General features: G+C 41.6%; 1 protein-coding gene across 1 annotated transcript in view; it reads left to right on the top strand.

Moving 5' to 3' along the window:
* gabrr2a (gamma-aminobutyric acid type A receptor subunit rho2a) overlaps positions 1-25046 on the top strand; it is a gene marked incomplete at its 5' end in the record, with an annotated part of 82264 nt that overhangs the window by 37055 nt on the left and 20163 nt on the right. The window contains 3 exons of the mRNA XM_082515770.1: positions 8138-8205; positions 9153-9376; positions 19681-19763. Of these exons, the coding sequence (XP_082371896.1) occupies positions 8138-8205; positions 9153-9376; positions 19681-19763 (375 nt within the window). The remainder of the gene's footprint in view (positions 1-8137; positions 8206-9152; positions 9377-19680; positions 19764-25046) is intronic.

The following is a 25046-nucleotide window of genomic DNA, read 5'->3' as shown; positions in this document are numbered from 1 at the left end:
CTATCTCTGCCCTGCCCGTCGGGCTATTGTAGGAAGGAAAAATATATGTCAATGCTTTTGCATTCTTTCGGAAATGTAGCTGGGTAATTATGTCATTGGCATCGGTGAGCCACTGTCAATATGTGACATATTAAAATCGCGTTTGAATTTGCGCTTGTTTTTTGCTTTCACTTTGCAAATGTCCAGGTGCCTTCTTTTGGCGCACCGGCCGGTCACGACCGGCGGGGGAAAAGTCACTCGGGTCAGAACATGGGGTGCCACCATCATCCCACTTCTGACACCAATGTGGCGAGCTCAGACAACGAGGAGACGGAGGTGTCTTTGGTCTTGCTTCCCGCGAGCTAGCCAGGGAGCACAGCCGTTTATTGACATCTGCAGAAGAACACTGCCGCTAGCTAACTGCTCAGCGCGGCAACCGCACAGCAACAACAACAACACACAGGGCGCCCTCTGACCCCGGAAGGACACACCGTCGCAGCGAGAGGGCGTCACCCGTCACTATGGCAACATAAACAAAACATAACTGTACAAACAGAACCCCGAACAGCCCTGACCCGCTACAATATGCTGCTGAGAATATAGCCCAGAAGAAGCGTATAGTATAGCTTTTATTTTGGAAAGAGCCATTTCTCTGTAATAAACTCTCTTTTCCAAAGATGAGTGATTCCTCAATCAGATACAGGTGTTACCGCGCCAGATCCGCGGCCCCGAACCGTAGTAAGGAAACCTCTGGCAGTTACTTGAAGGTTCCGTAACTGACTCGTAGCCAGCAACAGCTTACTATACAGGTCAACTCCGCTAGCAAAAAGATCGAAGGAGGCGTAGGAAACTGCTTCACCGAACTTTATTTCTTCTCTAAGGCACGAACACCGCGTACAGTGGGCTGAAACAGTTTACTCACAGCGAGCATCGCCGACACAACTCTGGCTGTCGAGGGAGTTATTATATTCCTTTTATTTATTTTCTTTTCGTCTCTTCTGTAGCTAACCGTTACTTTCCCCCTTCTCCGCTCTCTCTCTTCACACACACACACCAGGCAGTCCCGCTACACACATCCCGAATACATTTCCCATCAGGCTTCATCCTTAAAGGGCCATGCCTGTAACACAGGTCTTGCAAAATCGCTAGCCCGACGTCCCGGGGCTAGCGATTTTTCCAGTCGGGCTACCAAAATCTATCTCTGCCCTGCCCGTCGGGCTATTGTAGGAAGGAAAAATATATGTCAATGCTTTTGCATTCTTTCGGAAATGTAGCTGGGTAATTATGTCATTGGCATCGGTGAGCCACTGTCAATATGTGACATATTAAAATCGCGTTTGAATTTGCGCTTGTTTTTTGCTTTCACTTTGCAAATGTCCAGGTGCCTTCTTTTGGCGCACCGGCCGGTCACGACCGGCGGGGGAAAAGTCACTCGGGTCAGAACATGGGGTGCCACCATCATCCCACTTCTGACACCAATGTGGCGAGCTCAGACAACGAGGAGACGGAGGTGTCTTTGGTCTTGCTTCCCGCGAGCTAGCCAGGGAGCACAGCCGTTTATTGACATCTGCAGAAGAACACTGCCGCTAGCTAACTGCTGAGCGCGGCAACCGCACAGCAACAACAACAACACACAGGGCGCCCTCTGACCCCGGAAGGACACACCGTCGCAGCGAGAGGGCGTCACCCGTCACTATGGCAACATAAACAAAACATAACTGTACAAACAGAACCCCGAACAGCCCTGACCCGCTACAATATGCTGCTGAGAATATAGCCCAGAAGAAGCGTATAGTATAGCTTTTATTTTGGAAAGAGCCATTTCTCTGTAATAAACTCTCTTTTCCAAAGATGAGTGATTCCTCAATCAGATACAGGGCTTGCAAAATCGCTAGCCCGAGGTCCCGGGGCTAGCAATTTTTCCAGTCGGGCTACCAAAATCTATCTCTGCCCTGCCCATCGGGCTATTGTAGGAAGGAAAAATATATGTCAATGCTTTTGCATTCTTTCGGAAATGTAGCTGGGTAATTATGTCATTGGCATCGGTGAGCCACTGTCAATATGTGACATATTGAAATCGCGTTTGAATTTGCGCTTGTTTTTTGCTTTCACTTTGCAATCGCGAACTGTGTATAGAGAGCGACAGCACTGATTGGTGAGTGATGATAATTTGCGTACCAATTCCTCTGACATCGTTTTATCAATCGTTAGCTTACTATGCAAACATGACAAGTGAAATCTCCCGCAGCTTAAACATGTGAGAGGTTGATCGCGCAGAGAATCGCTGAGCTTATGTGAGTCCGTGTGTAAAAGTAGCAGTATATATATTTTAGTTCTGCTGAGCCAAATAAGACAGGTCAGGGTGAAGAAGTGACAGCCAAAGAAAAGCTTACCACAAAATGGAAAAGTTATGACAAATCAGACTATAAGGCAAAAAGAAAGTGCAGCTTTATGGTTTCTTGGACAAAAGAATTTCTGTGGCTGCAATATGACGAGCTATATAACCGGGGCTGCACATAAGTGGTCCGCAGGTGCACATTCGCTGTCAAAAAAAAACCACGCACAAGATATGAAGTTGCAACGCGTGCTTGCATACATAAGATTTTCTGGAGGAGGACAGACATTTGTTTAAAACTCTTAAAGATGTCGAAGAAGCTCCTTTAAGCAATTACTTTGGTTTTCCTCCACCTCCAAAGAAATGTCAGAAGGAGTCCCAACCACAAAAGAAGCGCGTATTCTCGGAAAAGTGGTTGCAGGAGGTGAGCTGGCTTCAAACAAAGGATGAACGCACAGAGATGTGGTGCGGAATGTGCCGTGAAAATCCCACTCTAGGACAAAAACACTGCCTTTATATGGACGCAAACGCGCGTTGCAACTTCTTATCTGGTGCGTCTTTTATTTTGACAGCGAATGCGCACATGCGGACCACTTATGTGCACCCGTGTAAATAACATAATGTTCTGCTGGGTGTGTTGTTGGTTTTCTCTCGATTTCTGAGTCGACAAGCGCCTTTGTTACTGGGACCAGTCATTTTAAGAAAGGCCCCCATTAGAACCCATGAGAAATGCAAGAAACGCATTATTGCTCAGTCTGCAATATCTTTCCCAGAACAAACACCAATTGCAAATAACAGACTAAAAATAAACCTGAAAAAATCTGTTTAGAACAGCTACTATGTTGCAAAGAGTGAACTACCATGGCAAAATTTAGCAGTCCTTGCAAACTTCAAAAAGCAAATGGCCTCGATCTTGGTTCCACTTGTCTCTTACCCGTGACTTCAGTGGAAATTTCAAATTCAGGATCTGACACAGACGGATTCATGTCCTACACAGTTCTTACAAGTTCATAGAAATTTCTGTTCAATTAGAACCAAGTATTTGAGTTGATGATTGTAATTTTTATACAATGTTGTAATTTGTTTTTCAACAATTTTTTGATTAATGTTTTGTTTCCTTTACAATATTATACATTAAAGTATAATATTGTAAAGGAAACAAAACAGGAAACAAAACATCAATCAAAAAATTGCTCTCTTTTTTATTCGGGCCACTTACATTTATTTTGGGCTACCAAAAACTGAAGAGTCCCTGCCCGAAGGGCTACCAGGGATTTTGAAATTTTGAGAGCCCTGAGATATATTTATTTTTTTAATTACTTTTGTTTCAGCAACATTAAATTTAAAAACTGTACTTTTGAGTTAAAATATATATTTATAATTTTAATAAATGACAAATTAAAAAGGCATGAACATTTTTTTTGTATCGAAAAAATATCGAACCGTGACACCAAAGTATCGAATCGAACCGAACCGTGAATTTTGAATTTTGTGTATCGTTGCACCCCTAATATATATATATATATATATATATATATATATATATATATATATATACATATATATATATATATATATATATAAGACAAAAGTGCTTCTTATCCAGTTACTCAATTAATATATGGGATAATCAATAAATTATTTGATTACTTAAATAATTAATAGCTGCAGCCCTAGTTCACTTACTCCCCATGCAGCTTCTGTTTCTACCTGCTCATGTTTCTACAGTAGAATCACTGTGGCGATCACTTTGAAGTGTCTTTGTGCTGGTTGTCATCTTTGCTTTTTGTTGTCAGTTTTGTGTTCATACCAAAGCACTAAGAGAAAGATCATGTATGTTTCCTCATTAGGATAAGGATTTTTGTTAGTTTGTAGGACTGTAGCCTTGGTTTCTATCTCGCCTCTGTCAGTGCGCCCCAGGGTGGCTGTGGCTACAATGTAGCTGCCATCACCAGTGTGTGAATGTGTGTGTGAATGGGTGGATGACTGGATGTGTAAAGCGCTTTGGGGTCCTTAGGGACTGGTAAAGCGCTATATAAATACAGGCCATTTACCATTTACCACTGGTCTAGTTAATGGCAACAGAAATATGTGGCGGAAAAACACTTTGAGGCACAAACTGTATATGAAAGATGGTCATTGCCACACTGTATACATTGTTCCTTTTAAAGAAAACAAACAAAAAGCACTGATTGTCAAAACACAAGGTTGAAATGACTGAAACTGCAGAATGCTGCATGCTCAGTTCATAATGATTTCTCTGTCACAAGTTGTTAGTAAATAAGCAAACCCTACTTTATGCTACTCTCCGAGTCTGAAACAGACCCGAATTAACTTCACGGTGTATTCAGTAAAACTTGAAATTAGTGACTGAGCTCACAAAGTCAACAGGAAAGTGTTTACTAAGGTTAACAGCAAAGGCGCCGAGGGCTGTTTTTATATAGACCTCTATACTACCTGAGGTCTTGCAGACACTCTCTGGCTTTTAGAATGTCCATCTTCTAAGAGAGGTCATGGTCAGAATATAGCCTAACTATCAGATATTACCAGAGGGTCTTTGGAGTCTATGCTGGTGGTGAAGCGCTGCAGACAGAGCTTGTGCAGAGGCTCAATAGTACAGACATCCGGACCAGCAGATAGCAGGAAAAGTGCTATACAAATACAGGCCATTTACCATCTATTGTTAAATGGTAGTTATGAGACAATGCTTTTCAGCTGTTTTACAGGAAAATGAAAGTAATGTAATGAGTAATATAATGAACTACTTTCTCCTTTGAGTAACATAATGCATTATTTTTTAAGAAAAGTAATATGTGGGGACCAGTGTTGGGAAGGTTACTTTTAAAATGTATTCCATTACAGAATACATGCCCTAAAATGTATTCTGTAACGTATTCCGTTACGTTACTCAATGAGAGTAACGTGTTCTGAATACTTTGGATTACTTAACATATTATCATGCATTTTACAACTACGTGAATGTACTATTGCTGTGTGATTTATTACTGTTACTGAAGGTCTGCGGTTCCGAACCCGTAGTAAAGGGACCTCTGACTAATACGGTTCCGTGTCGGGCTCGTAGCTGAAAAATAGCTTTACTTTGTTGTCTGGGTCAACTCTGCTTGCGAGAGACAGAGAGAGGCGTTGAAAGGCTGCTCCAACAGAACTTATTGTTTTCGGAGGAAAACACGAACACGGTGTACAGTCGAGTCTTAATAGCTTACTTACAACTGGGCTCGTCAGGCACTCTTTTTGGCTGCAGTGGTTATTATTATATTTACATGCTTCCAGCTCCCGTTTTTGCTTGATGACAACTCGTACCTTTCCACTCCCCTTTTTCTCCCTCCTCGCTCACAGACACATAACGGGTATGGCAGTCCATTCTCCCTGCAGCACGGACTACACTGCCCATGATGCTACATTCTTTAGAGCTGTAGCATTCTGCCTATTAGCTTAGCACAACAACAACAACAAAAAGGCGCTCTCTCACCCAGGAAACACGCAGAGCGAGAGCGTCACCCTGTAACCATGGCAACCGTAACACTGCCGCCTGGAACTACAGAACGTAGCTGTCAAACAAAACCAAACAGTCCTGACCCGTGACAATATGAAACAGGAAAGTACCGCAGTGTAATCCATTTATTTCAACAAAGTAACTGTATTCTAAACACCACCTTTTTAAACGGTAACTGTAACGGAATACAGTTACTCATATTTTGTATTTTAAATACGTAACGGTGGTACATGTATTCCGTTACTCCCCAACACTGGTGGGGACAGATGTCTAAAGAGGTATGATTTGAGCTGGGAGACATGGAAAACCTTGTGTACGTGCATATTGCAGGGTAACTTCGGGTGAGCAGAGACAGGATTAATCATTGCCTCGATTTCGAAGGGGGGCTAGTATCTTGATTTAGTGGCAGCTGTGCAGACGGGACTGTGTGCTGACCTTCTATTACTGGAAAGAGTGGTGGGTAGTAGCCCAGGGAGACCTCGAAGGGGAACAGGATGGGGGGCAAGGTAGTCGGGCAATTGTGGGCATATTCCATCGTCTATTGTGAGGATTACCGTGTTTCAACCTGAGGGAGGCAGACCAGTCACAAAGTTAAGGAAAGGTGTGAGACCAGGGACACCCTGGAGTGGGAAGGGGTTTGAGCAGGCCTACAGGAGGGGAACTAGCAGACTTATTCTTCACACAGGTTAAATAGACTGAAACATACTCTCTAGCATCCCTAATTAGTGTGGGTCACCAAAAGAGATTGGAGGAGAGGTTGCAGGAAAGTGAGAATCCTCCTCCAATCATACGTGAGGGGGAAGAGACAGAGCCAGATGATTCCTGGACACCTCTGCCAGATCAGGAGAGGCAGTGATGGAGTTAGAGTGCTAATGGAATGGACAGAGTAACAGATTTTAGATGGTTCATGTGGAAGTCATTACTTCAACAGGAGATGCAATCCTTTCTCCAATCGATACAGGGGATGTGTAGTTGTAGCTAAGGATGGCCCAAAACTATGGCGTTATTTTTGTGCCTCTATTCTGAGCGCACGTAAATAATTTTTGCAAGTAAAAATATTGCATTTTAAGGAGAATATTTTGTGTGAAGAAAATTCATTGCTGCGTGCAAGAAATGTGTTTCAGTGTTTGCTACTATCCATATACATGCACAATTACAGCCCTCTCCCTCAGTTGTTGGCATTTGCTCTTGCTCAGATCTCTGCTCTGTGTGCTGACAGACATCTGTGGACCTGCTCTCAGAGTGTCGCTCCAGCTCTCAACATCTCTGCTCCCTGCACGCTCAACTCTTTCTGTACTCCGTTATAAATGTGCCACAAAACCAACCACTCACAGACTTGGATGCAAAAATTCTGATTGGTTGTTGTGGTCTCCAATTGGCTCGCTATTGACTGCATTCCGGAAACACTGTCCAAAGTTTAGCTAAAACCATTTTCGGTTAGCATGTTATTTTATTTTATTGTAAAATATATCATTTTTTTAAGACCATCGTTGGTTTTAATATATTTAAAACCAAACCACTCCACTGGATTTATCTACATTTCGCTCAAATTAAGCTTTTTTTCACTCAAAATAATTTTCTCCTCAAAATGCAACATTTGTTCTTGCAAAAATTATTTACGTGCGCTCAGAATAGAGGCACAAAAATAATGCCATACAAACGCTCTGTGTGATTACTAGAAAGGGACAGGGTTTGGGTTTGGTTCTAAGAGTGACATCGAGCAAGTGTTGACCATTTCAAACTGTGACCTGGATGGCACGAGGCTGAGTTTGGAAATATTTCATTTTTGTGCCAGGGAGTTATCAATGAAACACTGCTCTACACCCAAATCAATAAGCGCTTGGACAGAGTGGGTCTTCCCATGAATCATGAGGTGCAGAGGACTGAGAGAGCCAGAGATTTTGCCCACCAGTACTTGTTCCTTTACAGGTGGGCGTAACCTTTTGGCCAAATAGGACAGGCGTAGATGTAATGACTCCTCTTGTTTAAAATGTGTAATAATTACTTTTTTGAATAATGACCCCAACACTGATCACAACAAAAAAGGCAAATGCCTTCAACATGCCCAAACATTTGACCACACAACATGCAATTAATTTGAACAGATGCAAGGTCTATGTTGTTTAGCAATGGTGGTGATGCTCAAAGCTGAGCCATGGAGAATCCGTAAGGAAATGAATCAATAAGTGATATTGACAATGCAATCAGTTGTTATCAATCATTATTAATGTCCATCCCTACTGATGTGTGTGTTTTTAGGCTATATAGTCTACTACAGTATTTGGTCATGATGGAATTTTGTTTGGCAGGTCCTGCAATCCCTGTTGGAGTGGATGTTCAGGTGGAGAGCTTGGACAGCATCTCTGAAGTTGATATGGTAAGCTGGCTACACACCACAAAGAGCAAAGAGGCAGCCCTGTTACCAAGGTAGTGAGCTGAGGTTGGGTGAAAGAAAACATGTGAAACAACTTATGAAAAGAGAGAAACAACCATGTTATCCCTTATGTAAAAGATCTATCCATGAAAATCAGGAGAATGTTCTCCAAGCACGACATCCCAGTACACTTCAGACCTAGCCACACCATCAGACAAAAACTGGTTCATCCCAAGGAGAAAACTTGAACATAAGCTAAAACCAAACATAAACATAACATATATGGTTTGAAAGAAAACATTAAATATGAAAACAGAAATGAAACATAGTCTACATACAAATTTAATATGAGGTCAGCAAGTACAATGTAGGTGTATTGTGTTAGGATCAGAAATTAATACTTTTAAAACAATAAAATTGCTGTAAAATTGATTTCTGCCAACATAAAAAACAATAGAAAATCAAGATAGATATGGGTTGCAGAGGGGTGTATCATTGAACAACCATTAGAATATAGAGTTTTCCGAGATCTACTTTAAAACCAGTGTTGGTTACTCCCTTACACTTTAAACTTTTGCTTTGGTATGATAAATACCTTGTGGGTTCATGTATAAGAGGATATTAAAGAAATTGAGTCAATCACTTTGTTACTGTTTGTTAGTGTTGTTGTTTCTCTATTAGTATGCCTGAGATATACATCTTACCATAAAACTTGGAAATATATTTTTTCTTTTTTTCCTTTGGTGCCAATGATATTTTTAACACAAAAGCAACAGAGGGATTGGAATGCCTGTAGCTTTCTCAATTTGATTATTTAATGAGAAAATTGGCATGGCTTGATGAGTGCAATTGGTACATTAGAATTTGGTAAATGTTTGTGTTTCGTTCACTCAGTCACTACATAATCTCCACATTTACAGTCTTTTAATTACACTCTTTAACTCCACCAGGACTTCACCATGACCTTGTATCTGAGACATTACTGGAAGGATGACCGTCTGTCCTTCACCAGCAGCACCAACAAGAGTATGACGTTTGATGGCCGTTTGGTGAAGAAGATTTGGGTCCCTGATGTCTTCTTTGTCCACTCTAAGAGATCCTTTATCCACGATACGACTACTGACAATATCATGCTCCGGGTCTTTCCTGATGGACATGTGCTTTACAGCCTGAGGTCTGTAGAATCTCTGCATCTGATTTATTGACAGATCAATATTTGAATCAGCCTCCAATTGTATTTTTTAATTGAATTATTCAAATTATTCCTCTCCAAGTTTCTTGAAAAGCGATCTGGAAGCTTTTGCAATTTTCCTTTCAAACATCAATAGATCTCATTGGTGGAGTAATTATGCCTCAGGTTAATTAAAATTAGGGCTGAACGATTATGGAAAATAATCTAATTGCGATTTTTTGCCCCAATATTGCGATTGCGATGCGATATGCGATTATTTTTTAAGGTCTTTGTCTTCTGTATTATTAAACAAAGACAAGCAATACATCATATAGTATGGCCAATACTATATTACATTAATTTTAAACTGTTCTTTCCTGGAAGACAGACCTCTGTTATGATGACATGAGGTGATGCATGAATTGATGACTGACATTTTTATTTAACTTCTTCAATCACAACAGTATATTTGAACATACACAATAGTTTATTTTTAGCTTACAAACATCTGAGCATAAAGTGCTGACAAGGAACCCTGGTGTAAACATTAAAATGAAAGTCAGTACAATGTGCAGATTGCAGAAATATACATAAAAAAAATCAGTGGCTTTACCACACTCAGTTTTTCAACATCTGTGAACTACTAGACAGTCATTCAATTAAAAAATAATATTAAATAAATAAAACTAATAAATAAAAAATACACACATCTTACTGATCTCTGCAGTCAGTAACATTACACATAAAGTGCAAACATAATAGCAATTGTATAAACACACACACAAACACGCCTTTAAAGTTTAAAGGCGTGAAATTGGACGGTCTAGCCTTCTGATTAGCTAATCAGAAGGCTAGTTCTGATTAGCGTCACCGCTGTCTCGGTGGAGTTTAATAAACTCGGCCGTCTGCTTCTTGCTATCTAAAATATAACCAGACACTGGTGTAAATTCTCGACTGTCTCATACTTCTGTTTAATAAGTTTTCTGTTTGACGTTTAGTCAGCTGTGTGAAAACCAAGGAGGAACCCACCCGGGGGATTAATAAAGTTTTATTTTATCTAATCTAATAACTTTAATCTCAGCCAAACCGATTTACTCACGAACAAACAAAACACTGAAAAAAGCCCAACAATAACATTTTTAGGTTGTCTAAGTGACTACGTTTAACCCGAGCAGCGAAACTCCGCGGTGATCTGAAAATGATGTGCCGGGAGTTGTGCCGTTCTCGGCCGCATCAGTAACCCTCGAGCTCCCGGCTAGCTGTCGAGCTGGTGGGTAGCAGACGCCTCTGAAAACGTCGAAGCACTTTTGCAAATATGGGATATCTTGATAAACCGAGCAGATATTTGATGTTTACACAACTACTTTCTCGCCTGAAAATATGTTAAAAGTTTATTTTGTGACCCAGAAAGATTAGTATGAGTAATTTTAAAACTTAGTAGCGGCCGCCATTGCTGGAAACTGGAGTTTGGCTGGGCCGCGCTATGAATTCTGGGATATGGTAGTAATTTGGACAGCCTTCGGCGCGTCGCTGTGACGTAATCGGTCTACAAATGCGGCCTCAGGAGGATGCAGCCCATGAATTTGGACATGTCCAGAGTATAATCGCAGCCTTTGCGGTTAGAAAATTGCACTTGATCATGTCGCGATATTATCGCAAATGCGATATATCGTTCAGCCCTAATTAAAATCTTAGGTGGGCATTTAAACAGGGAACATGTCCTGGATGGCCGGCCAGGTTTCACCATAATTTCACAAAAATTGCATAAAAATTATATAATTTGCTTTTTAGTCAGTTTTTAATCATGGTCACTTTGCTTTCAACTCATAATGTACCTCCAAAAGCTACTTCATCAGACAGAAGTTATAAAGTAAACCAGGATTTCTAAGCATGAGATTTTCAGACCATATCTGATTCCACACTACTCACTTTTAAGGTTTCGAGGATTCAGCGGATTTCCTTTAAATCCATCCATCCATCTTCTTCCGCTTATCTGGGGCTTGGGTCGCAGAGGCAGCAGCCTAAGGAGTGGAGTCTAGACCTCCTTCTCCCCTGCCACCTCCTCTAGCTTTTCTGGGGAAACAGTAAGGTGCTCCCATGTCAGCTGAGAGACATAATCTCTCCAGTGTGTCCTGGATCTGCCCCGGGACCTCCTCCAGGTAGGACATGCTGAAACACCTCACCCAGGAGGCACCCAGGAGGCATCCTGGTCAGATGCCCGAACCACCTCAACTGGCTCCTTTTAATGTAGAGGTGCAGCAGCTCTATTCTGAGCCCCTCCTAGATGGCCAAACCTCTTAACCTATCTCTAAGGGAGAGCCACCCTTCAGAGAAACTGCTCTGAAACGGCAATGCTTGTATTCACAATTCCATTCTTTCAGTCACTACCCAAAGCTTGTGAGGGTAGGTAGGTAGACCAACCACTAAATTAAAAGCTTCACTTTTACACTTCACCATGACAAACCACTCCAGTGCCAGTTGGAGGCCATCACCTGATGAAGCCAACAGAACCACATCATCTGCAAAAAGCAGAGATGAGATTCTGAGACCACCCAAGTGGAAGCTTTCCGTCACTTGGCTATGCCTAGAAATTCTGTCCATAAAAATTCTGTCCAACACCCACTGGAAATGAGTGGGTGCGGGGCCAGCTATCTGGATCAAGGTCTTGGGCTAGAAACCCCATACTCCTGAAGCATCCCCAAAGGACACACAGAGGAACATGGTCAAATGCCTTCTCCAAGTTTACAAAACACATATGGACTGTTTGGGCAAACTCTCATGCCCCCTCGATTATCCTCGAGAGGGCAAAGAGCTCGTCCAGTGTTCCACGCCCGTGGCAAAACCTGGATTGTTCCTCCTGTATCCGAGTTTCGACTAACGGACGGACTCTCCTTTCCAGCACCCTGGCATAGACTTTACGGGGGAGGTTGAGGAGTGTGATCCCCCTATAGTGGAGCACACCATCCGGTCCCCTTTCTTGAAGATGGGAACCATCAGACTGCCAATCCAGAGGTACCGACCCTAATCTCCACGCAACATTGTAGAGGCGTGCCAACCAAGACAGCCCTACAACATCCACAGCCTTCAGGAACTCAGGACAAACCTCGTCCACTCTTGGGGCCCTGCCACCAAGGAGTTGTTTAACTGCCTCATTGACCTCATCCCCAGAGATAGGCAAGTCGTCCCCCCTCTTCCCCAGATTCTGCTTCCTCTAGGGAAGACATGTCAGAGGGATTAAGGAGGTCCTTGAAGTATTCCTTCCACCACCTAACAATGTCCTCAGTCAAAGTCAGCAGCATTCCACCCGCAATATATACAGTGCAGGTACATCACCGCTTTCCTCTTCTGAGTCGCCTGATGGTTTGCCAGAATCACTTCAAGGCAGTGCAAAGGTGTTTTTCCATGGTCTCTCCATACTTCCCCCACACTCAAGTTTTGCTTCAGCCACTGTCCGAGCCGCGTCCCGCTTAGCCTGTTGGTACGTATCGGCTGCCTCCCAAGTCCCACAGGCTAACCAAGCCTGATAGGACTCCTTCTACGGTTCCCTTCACCTGTGGTTCCCACTATCTGGTTGGGAGTTACCACCATGACAGGCCCCAATCACCTTGCGACCGCAACTCAGTGCAGTTGAGATTGGCTGGACATGGTAAATGGTAAATGGACTGATTCTTACATACAACATGCCACAGTCACACCCACACACTTTCTCTAAACTTAGTGCTGTCTAACCACATTCACACTCCGATGGATGCATCGTAGAGCAACTTGGGGTTAGTATGTTGCCCAAGGATACTTGACATGCAGACTGGAGGAGCCAGGAATTGAACCACCAACCTTCCAATCAGTAGGTGACCTGCTCTACCTCCTGAGCTGCAGCCACCCAAAAAACATGTGAGGCATTCCCAGCACACCCTCACTATATTTTTAGGCGCACCAGGTCTACCCAGTATCTTCCACTGCCACCTTATCCACTTAAATGGTGATCAGTTGACAGCTCAGCAACTCTCTTCACCCGACTGTCCAGAACATATGGCTGCAGATCTGATGATACGATTACAAAATTGATCATTGACCTGCGGCCTAAAGTGTCCTGGTGCCATGTGCACTTATGGACACCCTTATGTTCTAACATGGTGTTCATTATGGACAAACACAGAAGCACAGAAATCCAATAACAGAACACGACTTGGGTTCAGATCTGGTTGGCCGTTCATGCCCCTCCAGGTCTTACTGTCGTTGCCCACATGAGTGTTGAAGTCTCCCAGTAGGACAACAGAGTCCCCAGGTGGAGCACCCTTAAGCACAGGCCGGGTACTCTTAACCATCTTTCAGCACATAAATGCAGACAACAGTCAGGACCCATTCCTCAACCAACCCGACAACAAACCCTCTCGTCCACTAGGAAAAAACCCCAACATACAGGCAGCAAGCCTGTATGTTGGGTGTAGGATACCCACCCCAGCCCGCTGCCTCTCACCAAGGGTAACTCCAGATTGAGACAGTCAAGCCCCTCTCCAGGAGTTTGGTTCCAGAGAGGTGATATGCCATGTCCCAGTTGCTAATTTCAATAGCTGGGGGATCAGTCAGCCAGGGTATCTGCCCCTGGCCAGTGCCCAGCACACATTGCACCCAAATCTTATGGCTCCTCCTGTGGGTGGTGGGCCTATAGGAGGGTGGTCCCATGTCCCCTTTTCAGACTGCCGAGCCAGGCCCCATGGACTAAGGCCCACTTGCCCTTGCCACCCTCCCTGGGCTTGGCTCCTGGGACACACAAACCCGTTGACCATGATATGGTAGCGATTCACAAAGTGGCTTTTAAATAGTCCCAGTTGCATCATATAATGGCATGGTAAAACACTTCATGCACTTCATTACCACAAACAGGAAATCCAAATTGGAGCTGGACATAAAGTCATTTAGAATGAAAGTTTTATTCGATATGGATCTTGGGCTGGTTAGCACCAGCTTGGCTGGAAGGGCCATGTGATGTGATAAGGGTTTTTACAACAGAGGGCTAAGGGGTCCGGGCCACTGTGCCATATGCCACCATGTTTCACTGTTTGCCTGGCAGGGGCACCGCCGGGAGGAATTTCAAAGTCAGCAGCTGAGCCCATAGGGCAATGTTCCCTCTAATTTTTCATGTGTCTGAGCGAACACACAAATTCCCAGAGCGGTCCCTTGGACCACTGTGGTCACGCCAGCATCGAATCCATCCAAGTTACATGGTTTATTAAAATAATCAAATTACAGCATTTACATTTATGTTAGACTACTTTTAATTAACTGCTTTAGCCCACTTATAATGAAAATATAAATATATATATGCATTTTTATTTTATTTTTTTAAAGCTCTGACTTGTATTATGAGTATGAGCCTGTGGTCTGGGAGAGAGTCCTGTAACTCTCTGTCTGCAAAATACAGTATATAATGACCATCCATCCATCCATCCATTCACTCCCGCTTATCCTTTACAGGGTCGCGGGGGGCGCTGGAGCCTATCCCAGCTGTCATAGGGCGAGAGGCGGGGTACACCCTGGACAGGTTGCCAGTCTGTCGCAGGGCCTATATAATGACCAATGTTGGGCAATTTAATTATATAGTTACTTCTTCAAAAAAGTAACTGAGTTTTGCAAACAACAAAGTTTTTTGCAGCTGTTTACCTAAAAATGCAGCCAAGGCGTTTTTTTAAATAAACATTTCAAACTATTTACAGAACAATCAGGTGTTTTGCATCAAATTTGATGCCACACAAATTATTTGTGCCACTCTAAAAACTAATTTCTGTCCACTATGAGATAAAGGAGAACAACAGCCTGAGACCTGCAGGCCTGACAACAGGAGATGTATCACTGCTGTAACACCTGTAGCACTCAGTGTCGCCTCATGGTTCTGACACACACAACAAAACTACTGACTACACTACACACTAACTACACAAGATTTGTGCTAAACGTTGCAAATCTCTCACATCTCAAAACACCGCCGTCACTCCTAAAACTTCCCCCCTTCCTAAACAACTAAATGCCATGTTGCCATTAGGGCTGCCACAAACGATTATTTTGATAGTCGACTAGTCACCGATTAATTTTGCGATTAGTCGACTAATCAGGTCATGCATCCATTGGACGTAAAATTTACAACTTATTGAACCAGCATGCATCTGTCTTATATAACTATCCTTAGCTTACAGCTTTAAGTGTTTAAGGTCTGTGCTAACTAAAAATAAAGACAAGATGGTACTTTATTAAATTTTAATGAAATTTGCAGATTGTTTCGGTGAAGTTTAATAAACTCCTTGATATCTAAACTATAACGGGACACCGGAGTAAATTCTTGAGCATCTCACACTTCTGATAATCAGCTGTCTGCTTGACGTTTATCCAGCTGTGTAAAAACTATAACTTTAATCTCAGCCAAACCGATTTACTCAGGAACAAATAAAATACTAAAAAAAGCCAAAAAAATAACATTTTTAAGTTATCTAAGTGACTTATATATCATGTTTAACTGAGTAGCGAAAGACGGCGGTGGGTTTGAAAATGACTTGCCGGGAGTCCGATGTTCTCACAGCTCTAGTGAGCCTAGCCCCCGGCTAGCTATCGAGCTAGTGGGTAACAGACGTCTCCGAAAACGTCGGAGCGCTTTTGAAAATATGCGGTGTCTTGATAAACTGAGCAGATATTTGAGGTTTACACAGTTACATTCTCGCCTGAACATATGTTAAATGTTTATTTTGTGACCCAGAAAGAATAATAAGAGTAATATTATAACTAACTAGCCGCCGCCATTGTTGGAAACTGAGCAGGGCCGCGCTATGAATTCTGGGACAGAGCTACTTCTTCTTCTTCTGGGGTTTAACGGAAGCTGGTATCCTTGTACATGCAGTGCTGCCATCTTCTGTTTCAGTCCGTTATTACACTCTTAAATCCTGCTACTTATTCCTGCGTCTGTTGTGATCTTACAAAGCTTCAAACGATTAACTCAGTCGTCGACGATTTTGATAGTCGACGTAATTGTGACTAGTCGACTAATCGTGGCAGCCCTAGTTGCCATATCATTTTTTGATTGGTCGACATGGTACATTTTTCGACCAATAGGAAAGGGTGGGGGTTTTTTGGTTTTGGTTTTGCTCACAGGCGGAGAGTGCTTTCGAGTGTTTTCCTTATAAAACGCCGTTTTTACCGTTTCTTCCCGCAGTAAATATAAACAACGATAGTATTCAGGAAGAAAACCAAACATTGCATATATTTTTATCATAACTCTGGTTTTACATGTGCGCAAGCGCACAGCTTAAAGCATAGGAGTCAAACTCTGGCCCGTGGGCCAAATTTGGCCCGCAGCCTAATTACATTTGGCCCGCAAAGCCATACCAAATTACTATTAGAGCTGGCCTACTGGTATTATACAGCTAATATATATATTATTTAGTATTAAGCTTTGCTTGTTCCATATTCAATTTTTCAGCAAAACTTGTTTGAGTCCATAAGAAAAGATTCATTCTTATATCTAGAGGAAGATTTTTTTTTCAATAAATATTAATGTTAGCCCGCGACTTTGTTCCAGTTTTGAATTTTGGCCCACTGTGTATTTGAGTTTGACACCCCTGGCTTAGAGGGAACATTGCCATTGGGATAGGTTGGAGGAAAGTGTATCTGGGCACAAGGGAGTGGCAGTGGATTAGTTGGATTAGCTGACAAGGCCAATCAGATCCATCTTCCTCAAGGTGAAACAGGCCTGAAAAGTAGTGAGCAGAGGGGGGCTCATGTTAATCCACCCTGCTTCCAACAATCGAAAGGGATATTTGCTTTATAAGTAAATATATTTCCTTATATTACTGATTCATATTATATACTAAAACAAGTCACAGTGCAACTAATAAAGGCTGCTGTAATTGTATCACAAAGTCTCTTGATGCATGCTCAATCATCCAGGTAAATGAATCCCCAAAAGTTGATTCTGTTCAACTGGGTGTAGCGTTTTCAGAGGGAGAAACGTTTCGTCACTCATCCAAGTGACTTCTTCAGCCTCTGGAGTTGTTTGTCATCAGCATCACATGATTATTGGTCCACATGCAGTAGACTTTTTGGGTGCAAAAGAAAGAAAAAAATCTAGTAATCGCAGGAAAAATTCAACAGAATGCACTACAACAACAACAAAAAAACTTAGTGGAGAAACATGAAAAAGCAAACTTCAAATAAAGCAAACTGAGGTTGGCAAACAACCTCCCCAAAGGAGACAATATAAAACAATATATACACTCAGAGAGATTAAAAACAAGACTGAAAATGAGAAACAATTGGCAGTTGTGTTATAATCATAGTAACAAATCATATTCTATGTGTTCTATACTCTGTCATTAAAAGATACACCCTGTGTTAACTGAGATGTACCATAGCACTGTGACTTGTGATTCCTAAATTTTAAATTTCCTGCTGGTCTGTAACATCAATTGTAACTGAATAATACACATACACTGACTGGCCAATTCGTTTGGCAAATCATTAATGCAAATATCATTCAGTCACATGGTCCAACATGATGCATTTACTAATATTCTAATATATGTTCATGACACAGTGAGGTTTCCCACGTGGTGTGGGAGTTGGTGACTTATGGCTGGCTTATTGATGCCAGAGATCAGAAAAGAATGGCTAAACTGCTTTAAGAAGATAAGATAAGATAAGATAAGATAAGATAAGATAAGATAAGATAAGATAAGACACAATAAGAAGATAAGAAGAACTTTATTGTCATTGTAGTTATACAACAAAATTTGTTTGGTAGCTCACAGAGGCCAGCAGCAATAAAACAAGAAGCAGCATAGTAATAAATAACCATAGTAAAAGTATAAGATATAAAGTAAAAGGAAGGCACTTAGCACAGTAAATAACAAAGAAAATATAATAGTATTTACAATATAACAAACAGTATAAGATAATATAACAGTATTTACAATGTGGTAGTTGAGTGCAAACATGAATGTCCCATAAAGTGTCTAAAATAATACGTATAACAGTATTTACAGTGTGGTAATTTAGTGCAAACATTAAACATTAACGCCCAGTAAATGACTTTTTACATTAGCAGCAGACATGATATGGGGTAAAAGAGAGAGAGTTAGCTATTGTGTGTTGGGGGAGGGGTGACACAGGCTCCAGCTCTGGGGAAAAAGCTGTTCTTTAGTCTGTTTGTGTGGGTTCTGATTGCCCCATATATCTTCCCCGATGGGAGGGGTACAAAAAGTCTGTGACCTGGATGGGTTGGGTCCTTGATGATGCAGCTAGCTCGCTTCTGTAAACGGCTAGCATACACAGTGTCAAAATTCAGGAGTTTGGTTCCAATGATCCCCTTGGCAGTTTTAAACTAATAGAAAGGCAACAGTAACTCTTGTTGCCACTTTTTAAAACCAAGGTATGCAGCAGAGCATCTCTGAACACTCCACATTGTACCTTAAAGCAGATTAGCTATATCGGCAGAATATCGCACTGGTGTCTTCAAGTGCCGGACTTGTAAACTAAGAACAGGAAACAGAGGCTACAAAAACATTTCTCGGTCTGATGAGTCTTGATTTCTCTTGTTACATTTGCACTGTAGAATTTGGCATAAACAACATGAATCTACCCAGCATTATATCAGCAATAGAAGCTGCCAGCAGTGGTGTAATGTGTGGGGGATATTTTCATGATGCTCTCTGGGGCACTTAGTATCAATTGAGCAGCATTTAAATTTCACAGCCTGCCTGAGTATTGCTGCTGATCATATTCATCTCATTACAATTATACTATGCCCATCTTCTAATGGCTGCTTCCAGCAGGTAACACATCATGTCACAAAGCCCAGATAATCTCAAACTGGTTTCTTGAACATGACGATGAGTTCACTGTACTAAAATGGCCTCCATAGTCACCTCATCTCAATTCAATAGAGCATGTGATGGAATGGATATCATGGATATATAGCTGACAAATGTAATCATGTCAATATGTGGACCAAAAGTCTGCAATGTTTCCAGCACCTTGTAGAATTTATGCAACATAGAATTAAGATATTTCTGAAGAGGTCCAACCCAGCTAATGATGTGGTACATGAAGGGGCACAAATTATATCTGTATTATAATTCATTCCACAGAAATATGAAATATGCTGTGATGACAACCAAACTCTAATCCTGGTTCTGACCGTGTCACTGTGAGGGTCTTTTCCACTTGTCTTCTGATAAATTGATATTCTTCATTTTGTCACATGTGAATTTACAGTGTGCACTACTCTCACTGTGTCCCTCTATTGGTGCATTGTTTGCTCACAGAGTAACAGTAACAGCAGCCTGTAACATGGACTTCAGTCGCTTTCCTCTGGATTCTCAAACCTGTTCACTGGAGCTGGAGAGTTGTAAGTAAATTTCATCTGATGATAAAATGGTGCACATATCAAGTATTTCATTATTATTAGTAAATATCAATATATTATCTTCTTTTTAAATTGTATTGTCTACCATGTACTCTGCTATTTCTTTGTTTTGTTTTTTGTAACAGTTCCTCTATATTTGAACTTTTCTCCATACATGTTAGGAGAATTGCAGTTAAACCAGTATAAAACTGACAGACCATCATCTTGATGCATCAGCAGAGGTGGCAAAAGTGCAGACAGGGTTGCAAAGTACTCCAGTAAAAGTTGAAGTACTGATTCAAATTCTTTACTCAAGTAAAAGTCAAAAGTAAAAAGCAAAGAAACAGACTCTGAAATGTGCTCAGAAGAAAGTAAAAGTAGATCTTTTTGAAAACATTTGCCCCAGCTGTTTTTTATGTAAAGCCAACTGAACCTCGTGCTATATTAATGTAATGTAATATACTCAGCAAGCAAGCAGAGTAAAAAAAAGGGTGAATTTTTAAAAGTAGCTCTATTTTCTGTTACCTCAGTCTGAGGAAAAGAATCAAAACTTTTCTTGGTGTACAGGCTGTGATCAGCTGCCATGCTAATACCAACTTTATGTAGCAAAACTACATAAAGTTGGTGAACCACATTCACTGAATTCATCTAAGCATCATATACTTAAATTCAAATTAATGTCTGCTCCCCATTATGCAACCCATAGCCACTGTGCACCAGTCTAACACAATTTTCTTCACTTTAAATCCATTCCAATATGGCAAATTAAACTTCAGAGTGTTTTTGCAACCTTTTAAATAACACAAAATCGTTAAACACCTCAATTTGTTTAGCAAGACTTTTCAGTATATCAAAAATATCAAAAGACATAACTTCACATCATATGCTTCCTTTATTTTTTCAGCTTATCAAATTCCTACTGTGCAGTCCTTACCTTTAAATATCACCTCTCTTCTTCCTCTCCTGTCCTGTCAGCCTCATTTTTCTATGTATGGATTAGCTCGTACTCGCTCGTACTCTTTTCTCTCCTTGGACCATTAAGAAGCTAGCAGACTCAGTGTGCAACAAACTGCACACAAACAGTTTGTATGTATGTATATTTGTTGACCTCATAGAAATGCTACATTTGAAGTTGCCGTTTAAAAAAATGTTACTGACTTTATGCTAACAATTGAGCTGTGAGGTCAGGTCCTTGATCATTAACATGCAAATTGTCATGAACATTGATCAAAAACCACTGATCACACTGATCAAAAAACACTGACCACATCCTATACACCTGCACACAACCACAAGTGGATAAACAGCTGATTCAGTGCTCCACAACCAGGATGTGGAACATTGGTTCTCCTGGATATAAAGTTAGACTAATGGAAAGATTCTCCATAACGACCTATGCCAGTGGTTCTCAAACTTTTCACAATGAGTACCACCTCATAAAATATATGGCTCTTAAAGTACCACCCTTATGACCGACATTAAAGTACAGTAGTATAGGCCTATTTAACCCTTGTATGGTGTTCGGGTCTGTGAGACCCGTGTTCAGTTTTTTTCAAAAGAAAAATTAAACAATTAATTATTTTTTCACGTGTAAATGTGTTGTGTCTTTCCACTCACTCCACTTGATTATAACTGATTTATTTATAACATTTTATATAAAAGAAAAACGAGAAGCACATTAATTCATAAATGTGATCTAACAAAGGTAAAGGGAAAAAATTAACCATGTTTGCTGTTCATATGTCTTGTAATTGGGATGAAGTAAACATCTGTTGAGTAATTTAACATAAAATTGTTTGATAGTGTTAATTTGGAAAGCCAAAACTCTAGCGGGTCCACCAGACCCATGAACACTGGCTGAGTAACAAAAATACGAACACCACACAAGGGTTAACACCACATACTGTTTACCCAAGGCAATTTTATTTCTTATATGAATGTTATTCATTTTAACTGTCATAAACAGGATGTGAAAAGTGATAATAATAACAACTGTACTGCATTAAAACATTCACAGCAGGTGGGATATGCAATCTTTAAGTGATGACATATGAACCCTGCTTCCATGTCCAAACTATTCTACATTTATTAAGGCTGTTGTGTTTTTAACATGTTTTAATGTTTTGAATTTTGTTCTAATTATTTAGAACAAGCCCCTAAAAAAAGTTGGTGATCACTGTCATCCTCTCTTGGTTTTAATCATCACTATTCATTTTAAAGCTCTATTCATTGTAAAACCTTACAATGTAACTACAGCCCAGCCCATGCAGCAGTATATTAATGACTAACCTTGTATTGTGGATGGATTATCTCAGTTGTTCTCCTGACTGAAGTTTGGTCCATTTAAATCATCCCGACATGCAATTGCATTTGTCCCTAACCATCGGGAACCTTCACGTTAACTTTTATCGAGTGGAAAAAGGTTAGCGTTCATCCTCCAGCTTCACTGTGTTTATGTTATGCTAACTATAGCTGTGTAGCTAGCCACATCATTATATACCGGCTAGCCCAACTTCAGTAACCCTGCAAACGCTTTTGCTGTTTAGTTTTCTGTCTTCATTTATGTTGGAAGTGATAGCAGAGCTGTACATTTTAATTTTTGCTGTGGCGGTTAAGCTGCCGGATTTTTGGCTTCACGACCCTCCTTCATAGTTTGTGTACGTCGAAACTCAGTTTGCTCAGTTTACTCGTCGTGGTGTTTCAGCCAACGACACAAAATGTGGTGGCCTTGCTGGATCCGCTGTCCACCCGCCATGTGATGTCCCTCCTCTGGGATCTCTCCAGCCAAGGAAAATACACCGCGCTCAGTACATCGCTACTGCGGTGCTACTCCCTTTCTCACATAGAGCAGGCCGTGAAACTCCTCTCTCTCTCGGGCCTGGGTGATGGTGCCACTCTCGAGCTCATGGAGAGCACGCTGTCCTTGCTAGGAGTAGATGACGGCGGATTCCTGTTCACTCACGTCTTTCTCCGATAGTTGCTGGTGCGAGGTGGCCTCGCCAGCTGGGTGCGAAGGATTAACGCCCTCTCGCAGAAGAAGTGGATCGCATCCTGACCCACTGACGGTATCTCCCGCACCCCTACCGATTCTCCCGGGAGCCTCCGACTCATTGATGGTGGCTGGGATCGCGGCACCGCGGAAAAGGGCAGTGTTTTTACCGTCAGCGTGACAGCACCATGGCACCTTTGCAGTTTTAAGGCCCAGGGAAACGAGCCTGCCAGCACTCTGTAGTCTGGCTGTGACCTTTTCTTTTTACTATTTAATCGTAAAAAAAATGGAGATTTCCCGCGTACCACCAGAGAGAGCCCAAGTACCACTAGTGGTACGCATACCACCATTTGAGAAAGACTGGCCTATGCCATTATGGTGCCGAGTGCACTTACAGACACTCTTATGCTTGAATGTGGACAAACTGTGGCTGTCAAAGAATTCCAACAACAACACACCTCTCTGGTTCAGATTGGACCAGAACAGTGCCAAATCACACCCCCCAAGGTTGCACTGTCATTGCTGACGTGAGCACTGACATTTCCCAGTAGAACAATGGAGCACCACACCCTGAAATTACAAGAAGGCTTGGTACACTGAACTGTCATTTGGCAGATAATTACAGAGAACAGTCATTCCTAGGTTACCAGAACTGAGGCCATAGGGAAGGAAAGTAGGATTTGGTGTAAGATCAGTTGCAGTGGTGCTGTGTGGGGAAAATAATCACTTAAAAATAAGTCAATAATTTGTATTATGAGTTCTAATAGAATTTGATTTATGAACAGACTGTGATTAGCTGACCTGTGTTGCTTTGAGATACTGTGCTCGGTGGGACAAAAATGCAACTAGAACATGCTGGAGGTATTAAAGGTATTGCGCTACAGTAGTTTGAATGATATTATTCCAGTATGCTCCAATTTGTTCAGCTAAATGGAGAAATCTTCCTCATACAGTAAGGTTCATTTTGGAGTTCCACACGGTATTGTGTTGGTAATTTAATTTGTTTCAATTTATATTATTCACACCTCCCTCAGGCAATATTCTTAAAAGTCATAGCATACATTTTTCTCAGAAGAGAATTAAAGGGTGAGCTGTGCTACTAGGCACACATGTCATATTTACCATCAACTACAGGTTGAGGCATCTGACAGTCTGTATTATTTTGAAACACCATTACTCCTGCATCATTTTTTTCCTCTAACCTCTGTGTGTGTGTGTGTGTGTGTGTGTGTGTGCGTGTGTGTGTGTGTGTGTGTGTGTGTGTGTGTGTGTAAGGTTTGTGAGGTTATACCCGTAATCTACATAAGATAAGCACACCCCTAAAAACATTGTGTACGCTAGCTTAGATAAACACCAGGTAGTGTGGTAACTTATGCTGTACAAACAACTCAACAACATGCTGTGTGACAAACATGCATGAAAGTCTGCACCAGTTTCCAGAGCCACCATGGAGATCTAGTGTAAGTCATCCAGCATATCCCAGTCCCTGGACATAGTAATGGCACCCAGAGAGAAGGTCCCAGAACACCACAGAAGCCGGGGGACTGCGAACAAATCCGAAGCCCAAGTGGGGCACTGGACAACACAACCCAGGCATCACGGCCCACCCCAAGAGGTGGTAAAAGTAAAGACAAAAAGTAAACCACAGATTGTATAAAACTGACAGACCATCCATTCACGATCCATCAGCAGAGGTGGCAAAAGTAAAGACATTGTGTACTTAAGTAGAAGTACAGATGCTAGTTTTTACAAATACTCCAGTAAAAGTTGAAGTACTGATTCGACTTCTTTGTCATTCTTGATAGAATGATAGATGCGCAGTGAAATTTAAAGTAAGTGACATGAATGCTAATTGGCCTGGAGAAAATGATTTTACTAGACCAGTGATCACACAAACAGCTTAAAAGTATGGAAAAGGGGGAGTGATAAAGCTTGGATTTGGCCGGCAACACCTGGGAGCAGACAGATGTGAGACCATAGATTTTCCTTATTGAACTTACTGGAGACTAAGTTTCATTAGTCTCCAGCCTCCTTCCTTCCATTTACCGTACAGTCTCAGGGTGCTGGATTTGAGGTTAAACCTTCCATACATGGTCAAGAGCTTCCTTGTCTTCCTTGTTCTTGATTTCTATCTCCTGTCAACACCCCGGATCTTGATCCTACCATTCCGCTGACTCTTCAGGACTTGCCTGACCTTTTGTACTGCAGGTACTTGGTGGTTGCAGCTTTCCAAGTGGCCTCTTCCTGATTCCATTTGCTTGTGGGATTTCCAAATACTTGTAGCTGTCCTCAATGTC

The sequence above is a fragment of the Aulonocara stuartgranti genome (genome assembly GCF_965226115.1).
Source record: "Aulonocara stuartgranti genome assembly, chromosome: 19".
NCBI lineage: Eukaryota > Metazoa > Chordata > Actinopteri > Cichliformes > Cichlidae > Aulonocara > Aulonocara stuartgranti.
This window is presented reverse-complemented; position numbering and strand designations above follow the sequence as displayed.